Source organism: Rhamphochromis sp. 'chilingali', assembly GCF_963969265.1.
Source record: "Rhamphochromis sp. 'chilingali' genome assembly, chromosome: 10".
Lineage (NCBI taxonomy): Eukaryota > Metazoa > Chordata > Actinopteri > Cichliformes > Cichlidae > Rhamphochromis > Rhamphochromis sp. 'chilingali'.
Genome location: NC_137937.1, coordinates 26,539,667 through 26,556,844, shown reverse-complemented (window position 1 = coordinate 26,556,844; position 17,178 = coordinate 26,539,667). Strand labels below are relative to the sequence as shown.

Sequence of the window (17,178 nt, the reverse complement as noted above, 5' to 3'; positions counted from 1 at the left end):
ACTAAGCCAGAGACATACTTGGTATACATTTATTAAAAAGTATGATTCTGTGCTTCAAGCAAATGTCTTCCATGGATTATGAAGGTGAGTTAGACCAGGCCCCGTTAGGACCACCCACTCATTTATAGGATGATCTAACAGTACAAAATATTTACAAAATACAGAGTATATCAAATGTTGACATATTTACAGTTTAAGTACAGGAGCTGAAAAGCTTCACAAGTAAGAGACATCAGATATTCAATAGAGGTACAAATGCACATGTCGCCTTGTAATCGGAAGGTTGAGAGTTCGAGCCCCGGCTTGGACAGTCTCTGTCGTTGTGTCCTTGGGCAAGACACTTGACCCGTTGCCTACTGGTGGTGGTCAGAGGGCCCGGTGGCGCCAGTGTCCGGCAGCCTCGCCTCTGTCAGTGCGCCCCAGGGTGGCTGTGGCTACAATGTAGCTTGCCATCACCAGTGTGTGAATGGGTGGATGACTGAATGTGTAAAGCACTTTGGGGTCCTTAGGGACTAGAAAAGTGCTATACAAATACAGGCCATTTACCATTTTGTGATGGAATTACTGCCAATAGACTTAACTATGTCCATGGCAAACACACAATGCAAGGCCCAAGATCAGGGACTCGGGACAAATTAAAGGCCAATTCTATCAAATACTTCCCACCATGAACCCTTATCAGAATAAGTTCTGCACAGTGCTCATTTTGGAGGAAAACTCCTGGATCCACACATTCATACAATGATTCGATCTGATGCTGCTACTGCATGCTTCAGTTAAGTAGAAACAACCAGGCAATGATTAAAACTAGCAGTTCAGTTCATGATTCTATGTTTAAAAAGAGTCCTATGGATAAAATGGCTTGTAATCATAAAATTTTGAATGAAGTATTTGTGGTGTTTCTGTAACGTCTCTTCCCCCCACGTCAGCTGTATAGAAGGTAATGTATCAGATTTTCCAGATCCACAGGCTCACCGCAGTAGAGGAGCTCTAGGTTTGGGTATGGAGTGACTACAAAGAAGAAGGGGGAAAAATAGAGTTATTTAAGATTAAATCATTACAATACTAGAGTAAATGCAAGACAGAAAAGTGAAGCGGTAGATACCATAGCCTGGAAAACCTAATGGATTGCAAAGAGCTGCGAGCTTTACATCCTCTGGAGACGGTACGTCTGTTGCATATATGAAACGTAAAAGGAGGAAAAGAAGGGAGGTGAACATTAAAGATTGGCTCAAGAAAAGAATGCACACATGGCTACAGAGTGGTAACAACAGGCCAAAGGCAGAGTGAAGTGAGGCGCACAAAGTCTAGAGAAGCTATAGCCAGCCATACTCCCAAACAAACTTCTCAGAGAACATGCAGGGAAAATGTTTGAATGAAGCAGCAGGGGGATTGTGCCAAGTGGAATTTAATTTGGCATCCTGATAGTGGTACATATGCACCATCAGATTTACTACATGTTAGACCTGGACAATATCCAGTTATATATAAAGGTTAGTTCATCTGAGTAAAGAATCTGAGCTGGGTTGCACCTTCATCAAATTCATAAAACAATATTTATTAATAGTATTTAGTTTCTCTATGTAAACCTCATTAGCCTTCTGTCATGATGAAAAAAATGCAAATTTCTCTACACTGAAAGGATCTGCAGTACCATTTTGTTTTACTTAATGCTTAAATTAACTGAATAATTAAATTCAATGAAAGTATTCACCTGTTTATAATTAATCCATTCCTTCATTAAAAAAAATGCATTCAAATGCTTCCACTTTTACCTAAACTGTAAGATCTTAACTGTTGTTGGTGGAAACAGTCTTTTTTTTTCAAGAAACATTTTTTGAATGAATCACAGGTTTTGTTTCAGTAGGCGATGCAGCCCAGCCTAGGAACATCATGTGATTATGGCACAACCCCTTTTTTTGAAAACTGAAGTGAAACGACGTGTATTCCAAGCCTCTGAAATTTTTGCTGAATTTGCACAGGCACTAAAGATCATATCTCTTTTTGCATATTGCAATTTTTGGCTCCTGTGCAAATGCAGTCCAAATCTCCACTTGGCTTGTGAAGATCTAAGGAAGCTTGCCTGTAGATGGACCTGTCCCATGCTTAAGCTGATGGGAGAGCCTAAGTTGGTTGTGACACTGGCTGTCTGTCTATGGCTGTCACATGGTTCACAACACATTGGGTCTTTGCCACCAGCCACGACATGCAAGTTGCCTAGGGACCTGACCAGTCTGGTGTTGCACAGGGAGCTGGTAGAGAAAAGGGAAGCTGTTAATGTACTCAGCAAGCACTCATGAGTGGCTATAGCCTCTCTATTTTTGTTTTGTTTTTTTCAGTTTCAATGGTACATAGAGGAATTAAAATACAAAGCATGTATTATTATTACAACAGTACAATTTCACATGTAATGACTGAAGTTAAAAATACAACCTACAGACTGCTTTAAACACGCATTATTTATAATGGCCAGCAGGGGGCAACTAGGTAAACACTTTCATATTGAATATACATGATGTCCTATCTGCAGATTATGGGTGATGTCAAATTGCAGCTGCAGCAATGTTTTCTGTCTAGTCTATGATCCAAACTGAAACATTGTTGACCTTTGTGGATAATTTTAACTGTATAACGTATGTAAAGTCTATCCGGGAAAGTCAGTTCGGGCAAATAAGTGTTATTTAAATTCTTCCACTGACCTTCCTCCTGTTCCATTGGCTGGAAGGGAGGTTCTGGTCCTTTTCCTGCTGTCTGACTGGTCAGATAGAGCCAATGGGCTAACACTTGTCTTACAGCTCTGAAAACTTGCCTGCAAGATGACTCCGCTGCAGAGGAGACATATTCATTAGTCTAAGCCCTGCTTTATGTCAGTATGTGTATGTAGGTGTGCATTTTGTGTGTACATTGTACACTTTACCTCAGGGACTGTGATGAGGATCTGGTGTGCATCTTATTCTCCTCTTGTCTGTGAAGACAAAGTAACATAGCAGTAAAAAATGTGAAACTTCATATGTATATGTAATGAACTACACTTCAGAGTGGATAGCAGGGGAAAGGTTTGCATGGTAATGAGAAAAAATGTTTTGTTTTTAATGTGACAGTTTTAGCCGTGTGAACAGAATATTATTGCATTCAGCAGCCAGGTAGGATTAGTAGAGCTAAGTTAAAGCGAGGAGGTGGCACTAAAACTTAAAGAGAGTCTTGATCTGTCTTAGTCATTTCCATCAGCAGCTCTTAATTGTCTGCCAATTTAACAGCTGGGAATAAGTCAACACAATAACCAGCAAAGCATGATGTGTAAAGGTGACGGGGTGATGGGAATGTTTATGGTACAAATCATCATGTACAAAAAATGCTGACAAGGTCAAGGCAGTAGCCTTTGATGTTTTAGATTTTTAAAAACTGGCTCTGCTCATTAGCTTTGACTTTACAGTATTTGCAGAAAGAATATAGGAACAGTAAGATGATTTTGAACAAATTTCTGATTCGGGTTGGGAATTAAAAAGAGACTGGGGGCTCACTTACAGCATTCTCAGTTAGAGCTCCAGAAGGAGGGGCAGGGCAGGTTTTGGGGGGGCTGACGGGCAGTAGAACTCATTGAAATCCTAACCCGTCTATACAGAAATGCAGGATGGAAGAAGGGAAGCCATACACAATCCACCACAGGGCAAGGCTACACAGGGAGGAGAGCAGCATGGCTACCAGCCATCTGAAAGGAGGACAAATCCAACAACAAGAGCAAATGGAAAAAAAGGGGGGAAAAAGGAAGGAGAGACAAGAGACGTCTGGGCAGGACATAAAGCCTCTGATGTTGTGCTTTTCCACTGGGACTGGATTAGATGAATCACCTTTTGTAGAGCCTTTCATCCAACAGTGCCAAACAGCATATTTTTGTTCATCACTTGCTCTGTTGTATAAGCAGTCAGCCATAAAGAACCCAACTAATGTAGGAAGTTTAAAGTAGGTTAACTTACTTGAGGAAAAAAACAACAACTTTATTTTACTTAAGTTCTACATATTTATAATAAATATAGGAGTGAGTTTTTTTGTATCGTAAGCTCCTCAAAAGTACTTGAAAATAAAACACGATTCTAGGAAAAAAAAGAACCCCAGGCAGCATTTACAGACATTAAATAGATAACAGTATCCCTGGTACTGAAATTGTAGTGATTGATATAAGCCTGCCAATGAAGGAGATGGGCTCTGTTTAACAGAAACATCTAAAAATAGTCAGATCCTACAAGAATTAAGCACCCATTTCTAAACTCTGTCCCACACTTTTAATAGAAGCTAACAGAGATGGACTCCTGCAAGAGTAAACAAAGCTCAGATGGTATGCATACACTGATCCAGTCACAAGAGCAATGGAAAAACAACAGGCAACTGACAATGATCCCAGCCCAGCATTAAGTACATGTTAGACACAAACACAGAGGCATGTGCATGCGTGCATGTCCAAGGGTTTCATGCCTGTTGCCATGCGTGAAGAGGCAGAAAAGTGAAGAAGTTCTGACAGTCATCGTTCTAATCGTCCCTGGAGTTTAACATGCATATTGGTGTTGCATAATAAACCAAACAGTGGAGCCAGATGGTGATGCTCAGCTGGAAATGGAGCATTAGATGTGTAGCAATGCATTCCCTGCAGCAGCATATGGCCTGTAGTGCAAGTAAATCTCCCTTCAGCCTCAACTCTCTGTTTTCGTGCAACTACCTAGCCCATAGCCCCTAGCCCACAATGTTTTTCTAATGCTTTATGTGATAACGAGGATCTGGAGGATTTTACTATCCAAATAACAGAATTTAAAGACACTAATTAAACTCACAAAACACTCGAAATCATAGCTTAGTCCAGTACCAAAGAACTACTGCCAATTTACACCTAAACATTAATGAATCAGCTGGCAAATTCACTACTTTACCAAGCAATGAAGAATTACGTACTGCAGATGAGAACAAGGTCAAAGCTTCCCTGATTCAGACTTTATCTTGATGTGAGCCAAGTCAGTCGTGCAAGCAAAGCAATAAAACATTGAATTCAACTAATCCCGATCTTATTTAAAACCGTGATTGGTTGAATAATTGGTGCTGTTAACTTGAGAGCTTTTATTGTGACTCAGAGGATACCACAGATATGCCTTGATATCAAAGCAGAACAGCTCGGTGTGTCCATGAGGCAGATAATGAAAGGCGTGTAAATGTAATGCATCCACTAAGTGCATAACCTCTTCACACCAGTCATCAAAAGAAAAGAAAAGGAAGAGAGAGAAAAAAAAAAAGGACAACTTCAAATCTGTCACACCATTCGCTGGCTTACCAATATATATTTTTTTAAACAGGAAGAGGATGTCGGCTAGAAAGGAACTGACGTGCACTTACCTCCAACGTACAAAACCTCACATCCTCTCTCTGTTTTTCCTCTCCCCAACTCTTTCTCTGCCTCTCTCTGCTATCTTTTGAACGGCAGGCAACACATCGGCCACACCGTGCCCATGAGGCTGCAGCAGAACACTACCACCTGCCTGACATGGGACAACAAAAGCCAAAGCCATATGGGTACATTGGCAGAGGCCGGTCAACCATACTCTGCCATACTGACCAACCTTCCACAGCTTTGAATTATATGGACACAAATGATGTGGACTTGGGCAGAAAAACAACAATAGAGGAAATTTTAATAATCTTTTAATGACGTTGTTGTTCAGTAGAGGGTTAGGTTTTGCACTTTAGCACCCCCCACTGGCATAGAGCGGGAAGCTCACGTCATAGTTGTCCAAATACGGCTGATCGTTTCTTTTTTTCTTCTTTTTTCAAAGAATTAGAAAAGCTAATCAATATTTGTTGTCTCAGCTACAAAGTTTATCTATAGAAAAACTTTCTGTTGACTTGAATGAGTGACCTAGTTACACTGATTTCATGATAACCTAGTGACAGATAAGCTTTATATTGACTTGGCTTACATATGCTTTTGTCCAAACTGAACTTTTTTAAGCTTCTGACCAAAGAACACAGCTTACACACCATCAGCACTTTAGCAAAAGATTTTCATAGAGCTATCATCTTTAGCTTCCACATTGTTCATGCCTTTCTAAATTCAACCCACAAAACAGTTTTTCCTGGAAAAGTGTATATCAGATAACTAAAATCCAACCCTGCAAACAACTGTGTCACTTTGAGCCTAAGTATCTGGGCTACCACTTTCTCATCTTATTGTTTATCCTCACTGATTACACATGGTAATAGGATGACTTTATTATACTCTATCCGTATGAGATGAAATTTGAAAAAAGAAACATGGTTATTAAAATAATGCAGATATTCCAAATGGTTTAAAGTACAGTATTAGGATGAAATTGTATGGCATGGTTAAATGAGGGCAGCCCTGCCAAATCCTCAAACCCGACTCCCAAAGCGGACTACCTGGAAGAAGTTACTGAGGAAGACAGAAAGCTTACCCAACGAAATGATAAATGTAACCAAAGAAATCCTACATGGTCACTTCCTGGTCATCTTTTTTATGCTTTGAAAAACACTACTGTATACATGTAATGATCCAAGGGACTGATTCGCTCATTTTACTGTACTACAGCACAATGGTGTGATGCATGATGAGGCTTGCAGGCTGCCTGGATACTTACGATAGTGAACCCGAAGATGATCTGGCCTGCCTCTTGCTCTTAAGAGCTCGTAATTTATCACCCTGTGTTAGGCCATTTCTCTCCTCTTCATCATTGTACTGCAAAAAAAAGAGAAAAACAATGAGCAGAATGAATTATTAGAATGAAAGACTTAAGACTTTAGTTTCAAACTCACCATTTCCATCTCTTCTTTCTTGGATCCTCTGTTCTTGTTGCTCCCATTGATGGTTATGTCATCCACTCCAGATAGGATCCTGGTTACAGCCATCTTACCATTCTCACGTTCATTCAGCATCTTCTCGCGGAAAACATCTCCTTCTGCCCACAGACTGTTCTGCTTCCTGATACACAAACCACACAATGATTTTCTTGCCAAACCAAAAATCACATGACTTTAAGATTTTTCATCATCTAATAATTTGTTGCCTGAAACAGTGTTGTTTCAAACCACAGCTATAAAACTTAAACTGTGGTTAATTTATCTAGTTTAATCTCAGATATGTATCAATACAAAATACTTTGAAAGTATTTAAAGATTTTTTAAAATGTGACATTTTGAAAGTCCTGCTCTAGTGAACACTTACTCTTCAACAAAGTTCTGCTGAGGTCCAATGATGGACCCTGGTCGGCAGATCCGTATCCAAGCGATGGCCTCTGCTGCAGTTAGGCGGTAATGTTTCATCATATAGCAGGCAATCAGAGTACCAGTCCTTCCTAGCCCAGCTAAAACAAAAGAAAAGTAGTGTGCATTGAAATTGTGCCGTAAACAGGAAACCGAGCAAGGTTTATGTAGCTACAAGTACGTCTTGCACCAAAAAAAACCTACCTTTACAGTGGACTGCAATGGCTCCTTCAGCGTTCTCACAGATGTTGAGAAACGTCCTAACAATAGAATCATTCGGTGTGCTTCCATCCACAAAGAAGAGGTCCTGATGTTCAAACCCAGAGTCTGTAAAACGTCGGGCATCATACATCTTCTTGTTGAGTCTGATGATGGTAGTGATGTTGTGCTTCCTGAAGTATGGGATGTAGGCCTCAGGAGCGTGCAAAGGGTACCCTAAAATAAGAAAGGAAAACATTCTTGTGAGTTCAGGATGTGTTAAAATGTGGTGAGACATAGTCCTGTAATGTACTTTAATTACCATTCTCTATTTTGCTTTTTGGATGCGGCCCACTGAATGCAAGGAACTTTCCTGGAATGATCCAGTTCAAGTCTCCATTTTCTGCTCTCTCATAGTGCTCATATTCTTCCACATCAAAGTTAGAGAAGTCGAGCCAGCCATAATGCAAAGCCTAGCGGAGCGTTGAATTGAAAGTCATTTTGTTAGGGTGTGTTAATACAACAAAGAAAAGGAATTCATTCTTTAAATGACATACTTTGTGCACACCACGAAGACAGTCTAGGATGTTCAGATTGTACATGCAGGTTCCAAATGAAGCATCTCTGTAAAATATAAAACATATTTAAGGTTCTGCACAACATACATGGGATTTCATATTCATTTAAACACTGAATATGATATCACTTCTTCTTATTCTGAACTCTTTCTCTCTTTCCCTCTCAAAAAGCATGTGTGACCCCTCCTCTTAAAGGTCCCGGTCATAATTCTGATGAGCCACAGTAGCATTGTGCTTTAATCTTGTGTTGTAGTTGGGGCTAAACAGTGCTCCAATATTTAATTTGCTGTGCAATTTCATTGAGGTATGTTAAAGTGGACCTATTATGATTTCAAATTTTCTGTTAAACACATGTTGTTACAATGGTGGATGCTTATATTAAACAATGTCTGCAGGAAACCTATGTGAATTTAAGCTTCTGACTGCTCTATAACCTTGGTTTCCAATATGTTTTACTTCTTTTTGGATAGTTATAATGATATGATAACATGCTTTTGAGGTAAGCCAATCAGAAGAAATTTAGCTCAAAGGCGGAGCTAAAATGAGCTAAATTTTTTTACAAGCTTGCACCAATGTCCGCTATTTATAACTAAGTGTTATTTTAATTTGTGAATGGTGCAGAGAAACTCTAGTAAAGTCCAGTAAGAGAAACCTGGAACTGGAAATTTAGCTTAATAGGTCCCCTTTAAGAAAAAACAATAACTAGAATAGAAATTAATCTATTATCATTTTCCTTTAATCAGTATAGTTTAACCCTCCCACCCAGCTCCTCTTATCACTTAACAGTCTCCTTGATTAATGAAGAGAGGCTGAAACCAGAAATGAAACCAGAAACTTATACTTTCAGTCAGAGACACTTGAAAATCAAATTAAAATGCGAATGGCAGTTAAAACTGTTATTATTAAATTAGTTTGAGTAAAAATTGTGTTGCAAACTGTTACCTGAATGGAATATATGATGAATTTCTTGACATCAGCAGACTGTAGGCCTCCTCTGGCAACATATTTAGATGCATTACCTATAAATACAAATGTGCAATCAGCAAATGCCATATGTATTACATGCTAATATAATTTCTGTTACATTAGGCACAGCACAAGTCCATAAGTTATTTGTAATACACATGTTTGCAAACAACTTACTGCATATGAGCCTATTAGATAGGCAGCATTGGCTTGCTTCTTCTGATCTCCACATGTATAAAATATGATCTTCTTCCTTGAGAGTGTAATGGACTGCACAAATACATTAACAACATGAAATTACAGGTGATTCTTTATTTATTTGAGTGACAAAAAAAAATGATTACCTGTATAACTGAAAAGTTATTCATTAGGTCTACCAAGGATCAACAAGCAAAGATATCTTAAATTGAAAAGGCTGGACAACCATCAATAAATCAATCATGCACAGGAGCTCAGCTGCCCCAGCCTGTGATCAGCATCTTTTCCAGCTCACATGCAAATACACGTAAACTGTCTCAGCACAAAGCAATAACGCAAACATGTTTGCACTATTAGGTACATAGATTAAACAATAAGACAGCTGACTGTATTACATAAAAGCCCAAACACTACTTTACTTTGTTTACCTACTGTAGGTATAAAAAGCTATTGATTGAACCCCCCCCCCCCTTTACAGGAACTGCAAATTAAGAGCATCAGTTTACTTTACCTTGAGCTTCTTTGTCAGCTTGCAGCAGAAGCGATAAAACATGGCCAGGTTAAGGGGACCAAAGTCCGCATAGAAGCTAAGAGAGGGAGAGAGAGAAAGCAGAGAACAAAGAGTGTGTCAGTGGCTATTTATGCAGCCAGCTATCATCTCTAGGGAAGTTTCACTAGACAGAATCGGCTACCCAAGATTCACACTGTAAAAACACTGACAGAGTAAAGGCTATATTTAGAAACATCATGGGTCAATCAGAACAGGACAAAAAGCTGCAAACACCAGGTCTTTTTGTAACACTAGCATAAACTTTAAAAGGTCAGTCCTGTCCTAGTGAGCCATCCTTTAAAAGCCCTGATGTTGCTAAAATAGCAAGTAGTGGAACCTCTTCCACTGGCTTTGAAGTTGAATATCTTTTGCAATGCACCATGACATTGCGTAACATCACAGTAAGGGGCAAGTTATGTACACATCTACTCACACAAACCCTACTGTTAAAGATCAGCATTTGATAACATGAGGTGTGCCTATTTTATGGCACTCAGACCAAAAGGAGAGAAAGGAAGAAAGAAAGAAAGGGGACACACACGATATGGAAACTAGTAATCCAAGTAAGTGGTGAGTATGACTACTCACTTCTCATATGCCAGTTCTTCATCGATGCAGAAACAGTGTCTTTCAGCTGTGCTCTTGATCTTTTGCTGAAGTATGGCAAAATACAGTTGATCTGGAGGAACACGACAGGGGAAGAGGGAGGGGACAACATTAAAATAAAGGCAGTTACTTGTTTTTTGTCATGTAAACACATGCATGCTGCTGATTATTAAAAAAAACTGTCTTCGTTTAATACTTTTTAAAAGTATTTTTTCTCGCGACTTACCTTTGATGAACTCAATGCACACTGACGAAACATCGTCCGCGGTCATCTTGCAAACTGTTTTGAACATGACGTTTTTATACAGAAACTCACGGGGTGACTTTCTTCACTGAGACTTTCGCATGCTAGGTAAAAAAAATAAAAATAAAACGCGAATAGTTAAGTTTAAAGTGGCAAAATGTAAATTTAAAAGGGATAAGGAAGGTTTCTTTAGTCTTTTAAAGTGGAGAAAGTCACTTGCCGAAGAGGGAAGGACGGAGAGTTTCGTGCCTAAGTGCGTACTCTGCTAAAAATGAGCTCTGCGCGACCCCTCCCCTGAGGCGGTTCTCGGGACGCTATTGGCTGCAAGAGATGCAGAGGACTACGTGATTGGTAGACAAACGCGTACGTCAGGCTCTGCCCCGCCTAGTTCAGTTTAAAGTTCTTGATATTAGACACATGATAGGCCCTGGGATCGTTGCCCAAGCGGTTGCTAGGACGATCTCTTAGCCAGTCAGATTTGTGATTTCTACTTCGACGAACCTCCCCTCTTTCAGCTCACCGAGGATGTGGGAACCAGGAAACGCCATAAAGATATGAAAATAAAACATAAATGGAACTGACAGTGGGTTGACTGTGATATTTATGACATTGATACAGCAAACCACCTCTAAGTATGCACTCGCACCTCACACCGACTTCATAAAACAAAAAGGTGCAACTCTGCCGCAATTCCCTGCTCTGAAATTAAATACCCGAGTAAAACTGCTCATTGTTGGAGGTTTCATGTGCACGGAGCTAAGGTAAATCGAGGCAAAACCCGCTGTAATAACATTAAAGGGACAGACGGTGTCGCCATGAGAGGACAAAAGCAGGGAAAAAATCAAAGACGTTCACACACAATGGTCAGTGCACGACATTTTTGGGGGGGTTTCGCCTGTAGTGCGCGCTTTCGTGCATTTGCCAACTGTGCGCAAAGTTGACCGGGTGCATTCTGCAGACCCCCTTACCTGTTATCTCAATGTAAATATCAGAGTTTGGCTCCGCCTCTGAGCTGCTGTGAGCTGCACAGCGCTTTTTCCTCGACTCGGCTCGCCTCCTTTCGCTCTTGCGCTTCATTTTTTCTCCTCAGGGCTGCTGGACATTCCCGTGCAGCAGCGACAGACACCCCTGCGCTTCACAGTGCGGCGGCTTGTCCTCGTGTTGTCGACGCGCTAATATGTCATGTCTCGCCCCCGATGGTCTGCCTGTGTCTGCGTACTTCCAGTTACCCGTTCCAACCTCTCTGGTGGTGACGTCTGTGAACAGGGGCAGGTTTCTGCTTTCTGAATCCCCTGCAAGTGACGTATCGGGATTAGATGTCCAATGCCCACCCTTCACCCTTCAGCTGCAGCAGCTGGTGCTGTACCAATAGATAACATATTGGAAATGTAGTCCTTGATGCCAGAGTTTTTCCTATTTGAATGCAACCGTGCTCTGGCCTTGCACTGTAGAGCATATATGGCAGCCAATAAATAACAAAAAAAATGTCTTTATTTACAATATAATAAACTTTGCAGATTGCAATGGGAATGTGACAAGGTAGTAAAATCAGTGCAACAGCTGCTATTCAGTCTTATCACTACAAAACAGGCACATAATTATACCACAAAACACACTGGAATATAAGGGTTTACTGCTGTTTCAGACCACAGACTGAAAACAGAGAAAATCCTCCTGCATCAAGAACAACCATCATCAGCTCTTGACATGTGATTGGAGACACTGGACAATGCCAGTAGTGCATTTTTTAATGAAACTGTACTATTTGCAAGGCCAGTGATTCTAACCTCTCCCAGGTTTTTGGTCATTTGGTCAGGTCAGTGTCTAGCCTTGAAATAAATAACATACTTGGGAATGCTGGGACTGAAATATTTGTTACGGATAAAACTCTTCTTGCTGCAATTTGTCTATCCTCAACAGTAATGTAACTTAACAGTAGACCACTGGGGGGGGGGGGGAATCAATGTAATGATGAATCCAAGTTAGAGATTTCTGTCTGTAACATAATGGTGTATTTAAGAAGACAAACAGAACATAAATATTCAGTTCTGGGAGGGTTGTCTATAGAGTTGGACAAAGAGAATGACAAATTAGACGTGTTGTCTTATTTGTCAAAGTTTTGCAAGAACTTCTTGAAAACTATATAAGACTACAAAAAAAAGAGTGTTGGCTGACATTGACTTTTTCCTCCACAGTCATTGGATCTCAGCCCTGCTAAACATTTAAAGGGGACACTGCAAAGGCCAAGCATTCACTGATTTCTCAAGAAGATATTTGGAACACTTTCAGATCATGCCAGGAAAACATGCCTTATCGGTTTTTGCACAAACTTGCCGCATGCACTTTCAGTTTGAGTGATGTTATTAAAGCCAAGACAGTTGAGGGAAGAGGAGAGAGGTGTGTGTTAAGCTGATAAAGTCATTGTAATGTACTATTTGTCAATCAAGTTGAGTTCAAATGCACAACAGAAGCAACAGAAACTCATTTAGTCGTCTTAGAGTTTGAAGCTGATTGTATATACACTCCATGTGTGATTACAGCAGTGACGTGGGATGAAACTTTCAGGCAGGCACCTAACTAGATGTGAATGATTTTCGGCTTATCGCTGAAGTCAATCGTTTTCTGAGCTCCTGCAAGCTGAAGGAGCCAGTTGATGGGCATGTGGTCCAGGCGGTTCATGTCAAGATGGGAAAAATGGACTTTGGAGCCTGTAGAGAGGGAGAAAACAGTGAGTGTGAAGAAAAAAGATATAAGATATAATGCAGTGGCAACATTAACACATGACATTATATATAGAGAGAGACCAACTTACCAGGTCCTGCAATGATGGCTCCACCTTGTTGATGTAGGTCACCCTGAAAATCAAAGGCAGGACTAGTCATGGCTCTCCATATAGTCTTGATTTGGCCCATAAAAACGCCAGACTTCACATGGGGACTAGGCTGTGCTGAGTTCACAAACACAGATACAAAGACAAAGTTTCATTATCATCTCAAAATAAGCTTACTTATACACTCCAACAGTGTTTTTGCATACCAGAGTCTGTGAATGTCTCCTCTCTCTTCATCCCCAGCTTTTGGTAAATGCGCCTCTCTGGGTCCACATATATTTCATAAGGATACTCCGTGAGCAAGCAGAACGACTACATGACAGAACAAGAAGAAAGAGTACATTTGTCTGGAAAACTATAGTGCCTGCTGTGATATTTATATACACTCATCAGACACTGTAATAGGTACACCTTGCAAAAGTTAGACCTTAATTCTTTGTGGCATACATTCAACAGAGATTTTGGTTCATATTGAATTGATAGCATCACACAGTTGGTGCAGCTTTGATGGCTGCACATCCATCATGCCAAAGACGTTCTACTGGATTGCAGTAGTGGAAATTCTTATATAGTGAATAGTGAATTCTTTCTCTTGTTCCTTGAACTAGTTTTGATTATCTGAGCTTTTTGATGTGTAATCCTGCTGGAAATAGCCATCAGAAGATGCGAATACTGTAGTCAGAAAGGGATGGACGTGGTCAAGATCAATACTCGGGAAGGCTGCGGAGTTTAAAATCACACTCAATTGGTTCCAAGTGGCCCAAGGTGTACCAAGAAAATATGCCTTCCACCATTATACCACCAGCAGCCTGAACAGTTCAGAATCAATCCACACTTTCATTCTTTTTTTTACTTCAGATCCTATCATCTGAATGTAGAAGTAGAATTGGAGACTCATGAGACCAGAATGCTTTTTTTCAAACCTCTATTGCCCGATTTTGTTGAGCCTGTGCAAACTGCAGCCTCAGTTTCCTGTACTTAGCTGACAGGAGTGGCTCTAGGTGTGGTCTTTTGCATATTTTGGTTGTAACAAGTGGTTATTTCAGTTACTCGTGCCTTCTTATCAGCTCGAAGCAGTCTGGACATTCTCCTCTTACTTTTCACACAGACAACTGGTGCTCACTGGATATTTCCCCCTTTTTTTTCTCGACCATTCTCTGTAAACCTTAGAGATGGCACTGTGGCAGAATTCCAATAGAGCGGCCACATGTCAAAACCAGACTCAATTAAATCACCTTTCTTCAAAACTTCAGCGAGTTGTTTTGACCATGTCTGCATGCATAAATGCACTGAGTTGCTGCCATGTGGTTGGCTGATCAGATATTTGCTTTAACAAGCAGCTGAACAAGTGTCCAGTGGGTGTATATATAACAAAATAATTACCTTTATGTGATGATAAGCGGACTGACCTATCACGACCAGTCTAATTTCAGCATCCTGCAACAACACACATGGAATTTCGGATTTCTCATGATCAATTATTTATGTTAATACTCATCAGACCTCCTATTGCTACAACTGAGCACCTTTGCTGCCAGTGTTGCAGCTGTGCTCTTTGTTTTGATAGCCTCTAGTGCAATGGTCCTTACTAAACAGAACTTACCTCCAGTACTTCTCTGGGTATTTTTCCCAAATCATCAGCATACTCTTTACAGCTGTAGCACAAGAAATTCTGCAGGGACACATATTACATAACATGTTAAAAGTCTGTAGTGATGAGAGAGATCACTGCATTTAAAAATTCACATCTTGCGCCATAACATTTATCCCTCTGTCTTCACCTATGAAGAACGATCTCTTCATTCGTCCATTTCCAACACACCACAGGAAATTCTTGGAGCATCTGGCCAGCTACACTTAGGCTCACCTACTTTGAAGCCTATCAAGACCCAGTTAAAAACGCAACTTAAGGTAGGGTGCCTATGCGAACCCATAACTCATCAGCAAAGTTAAGCCAAATGAAGTTTTCCCTACCCGCACAAAAATTATGACCGATTTCCTGTCTTGGTATAGGGTCTTGAACGGAAGAGAAACTCCATGCCGGTCGTAAATTAAACAGTCTTCGACGTCTCTGAGATTAATATCCACAAAACAGGTCACATTTTCCTGGCTTCCTTTAGTTACTTGTCGAGTTATTGGTGAAACTTCTTCAGCCATTTTTTTTTCTCAGAGGATCCAGAATTCGCAGTGCTGCTATTTTGGGAGTTGCAATTCAGCCTGGAGGAGCTGGTGCCTGGAAAATTCACGCCCATTGCTCTCTCTCTCTCTCTCTCTCTCTCTCTCTCTCTCTCTCTCTCTCCAGGAGAACGAAGAGAGACGGCGAACACATATTCATTGGTTAAACATTGGTTAATATTATCTTAATCTCCGGATTTAGTTGTATAAATAAGGCAATACAAAACAGAAACTGACCGGTGCGTCAGTGCGCGCGCGCTCTGACTTCACAATAACAGTTAGGCAACATTTATTTATATATAGCCTATTTCAGCTCAGTGAACAACATTGCCATGGATATGAGGCCATTAAAAGCTATTGTTTACAGTGTAGTCGCTCAGATGCGAGAGCAGATACTCTAGCAGAAATTCCGCAAACACTTTTCAGAATAAACATGATGGGTCTTACAGTTGTGTTTCTATGGATTCCAGCCCATTATGGAATAATGGGGAATGAAATGGCAGACAGAGCGGCGAAGGAAGCCACAAGACATGGGACAGTTGACATGGCTGTTAGTTTTGGTCAAGCTGAAGTGAAGAGTATCATAAGGCAAGAAATGAGGAGTAGTTGGCAAAAGCAGTAGGAGGAGGAAAGGAGAGGACGATGGTTGTATACAATACAAAGGGGGGTAGGAGAAATGAGAACCACTGGAAGGAGCAGGAGAGAGGAGATGGTCATAGAGATTGAGATTTGGACATACTGGGTTAAATGCTACATTATTCTTGATTGGGAAACATAATACGGGGAAATGTGCCTTCTGTGGAGAAACAGAAACTATAGAGCATGTGATATTGCACTGTCTGAAATATCAGGTGGAGAGGAGACAATTAAACCAAAACCTCATTAATATGAATATGAAACTGGATCTGGTTGACCTATTGCAAAAGGATTCTGGAAGTAGGAGTTAACAGGCTTTATTTCGGTTTTTTAAAGCGGGAAGAGTGTTTGAAAGGCTTTGAGGTTTGTTTGTTTGTTTGTTTGTTTGTTTGTTTGTTTGTTTGTTTGTTTGTTTTGGGGGTGGGGGCGTCATTTCAGTCCACACTCCATACTAGTGGTGGCGGTAATGCACCAATCAGTTGTTTGCCAACCGCCAATAACATTTAAGAATAAGAAGAACATTGCCATGGGAATTTACAATGAAATACAGTTTGAACTTTACATCCAGATTATTATATATCTCTCTGTGTATATTAAATATATATAGAGTAGACATACTGTACAGTTCGGTACTGTAGAAAATTACATGTGCTATGTATATTGTCGTTAACAGTCTCTCATCTTGTGTTATGTTTATAAATTATAATTTTATGCCCTGATTCTCTCTCCCCAAAGTGTTTTTTTTAGCTCCTCGCAAGACCAAGTTGGCTGCAATATACTGTAGTTACTGCAGAAAACCCAGTTAAGTTACATACAACTATACATTTTATCCTATTTGTGACTTTTAAGTTTTACATTTCATACTTTAGTCTAATACTGTTTGGTGGTCTTGAAGTGTTTAATGCATGAAACGTTTAAGATACAAACAATGAGTTCATTC

General features: G+C 40.3%; 2 protein-coding genes across 14 annotated transcripts; both read right to left on the bottom strand.

Annotated features, from left to right (window-relative positions):
• Positions 1–15: 15 nt before the first annotated feature.
• On the bottom strand, positions 16–11,851 carry cdc14b (cell division cycle 14B). 12 transcript variants are annotated; one of them, XM_080893051.1, is made up of 17 exons: positions 10,818–10,836; positions 10,580–10,701; positions 10,336–10,426; positions 9,709–9,784; positions 9,177–9,269; positions 8,976–9,052; positions 8,013–8,079; positions 7,778–7,928; positions 7,462–7,692; positions 7,220–7,358; positions 6,811–6,976; positions 6,636–6,733; positions 2,918–2,965; positions 2,700–2,825; positions 2,084–2,252; positions 1,106–1,171; positions 16–1,011 (listed from the first exon to the last, which is right to left on the bottom strand). In XM_080893051.1, exons 2-16 carry the CDS (start codon positions 10,644–10,646, stop codon positions 1,148–1,150), a joined length of 1,623 nt encoding a protein of 540 aa, XP_080749177.1. In that variant the 5' UTR covers positions 10,647–10,701; positions 10,818–10,836; the 3' UTR covers positions 16–1,011; positions 1,106–1,147. The 12 variants fall into 12 exon arrangements, 9 of the variants coding, with proteins under 9 accessions (XP_080749177.1, XP_080749172.1, XP_080749176.1 ...); XM_080893046.1 differs by lacking the exons at positions 10,580–10,701; positions 10,818–10,836 and adding an exon at positions 11,566–11,851; XM_080893050.1 differs by having other exon boundaries at positions 10,580–10,871.
• Positions 11,852–13,091: 1,240 nt separating this feature from the next.
• prxl2c (peroxiredoxin like 2C) lies at positions 13,092–15,673 on the bottom strand. 2 transcript variants are annotated; one of them, XM_080893060.1, is made up of 6 exons: positions 15,402–15,673; positions 15,031–15,099; positions 14,811–14,864; positions 13,634–13,739; positions 13,410–13,544; positions 13,092–13,305 (listed from the first exon to the last, which is right to left on the bottom strand). In XM_080893060.1, the coding sequence occupies exons 1-6, from the start codon at positions 15,582–15,584 to the stop codon at positions 13,175–13,177; spliced, it is 678 nt and encodes a 225-aa protein (XP_080749186.1). In that variant the 5' UTR covers positions 15,585–15,673; the 3' UTR covers positions 13,092–13,174. The 2 variants fall into 2 exon arrangements, with proteins under 2 accessions (XP_080749186.1, XP_080749187.1); XM_080893061.1 differs by lacking the exon at positions 14,811–14,864.
• Between the last annotated feature and the right edge of the window lie 1,505 nt (positions 15,674–17,178).

What these genes read in the sequence shown, in the direction of transcription:
- cdc14b (XM_080893046.1), bottom strand. Translation starts at nt 11,674, where the DNA reads ATGAAGCGCAAGAGCGAAAGGAGGCGAGCCGAGTCGAGGAAAAAGCGC. An exon ending in GAAGAACTGGCATATGAGAA is followed by an intron (nt 9,785 to 10,335) that starts GTGAGTAGTCAT and finishes TCCCTCTCTTAG; the next exon opens with CTTCTATGCGGACTTTGGTC. An exon ending in AAAAAGCAAAATAGAGAATG is followed by an intron (nt 7,693 to 7,777) that starts GTAATTAAAGTA and finishes TTCTTATTTTAG; the next exon opens with GGTACCCTTTGCACGCTCCT.
- prxl2c (XM_080893060.1), bottom strand. Translation starts at nt 15,584, where the DNA reads ATGGCTGAAGAAGTTTCACCAATAACTCGACAAGTAACTAAAGGAAGC. An exon ending in TACCCAGAGAAGTACTGGAG is followed by an intron (nt 14,865 to 15,030) that starts GTAAGTTCTGTT and finishes GTGTTGTTGCAG; the next exon opens with GATGCTGAAATTAGACTGGT. An exon ending in CCGCTTATCATCACATAAAG is followed by an intron (nt 13,740 to 14,810) that starts GTAATTATTTTG and finishes TCTGTCATGTAG; the next exon opens with TCGTTCTGCTTGCTCACGGA.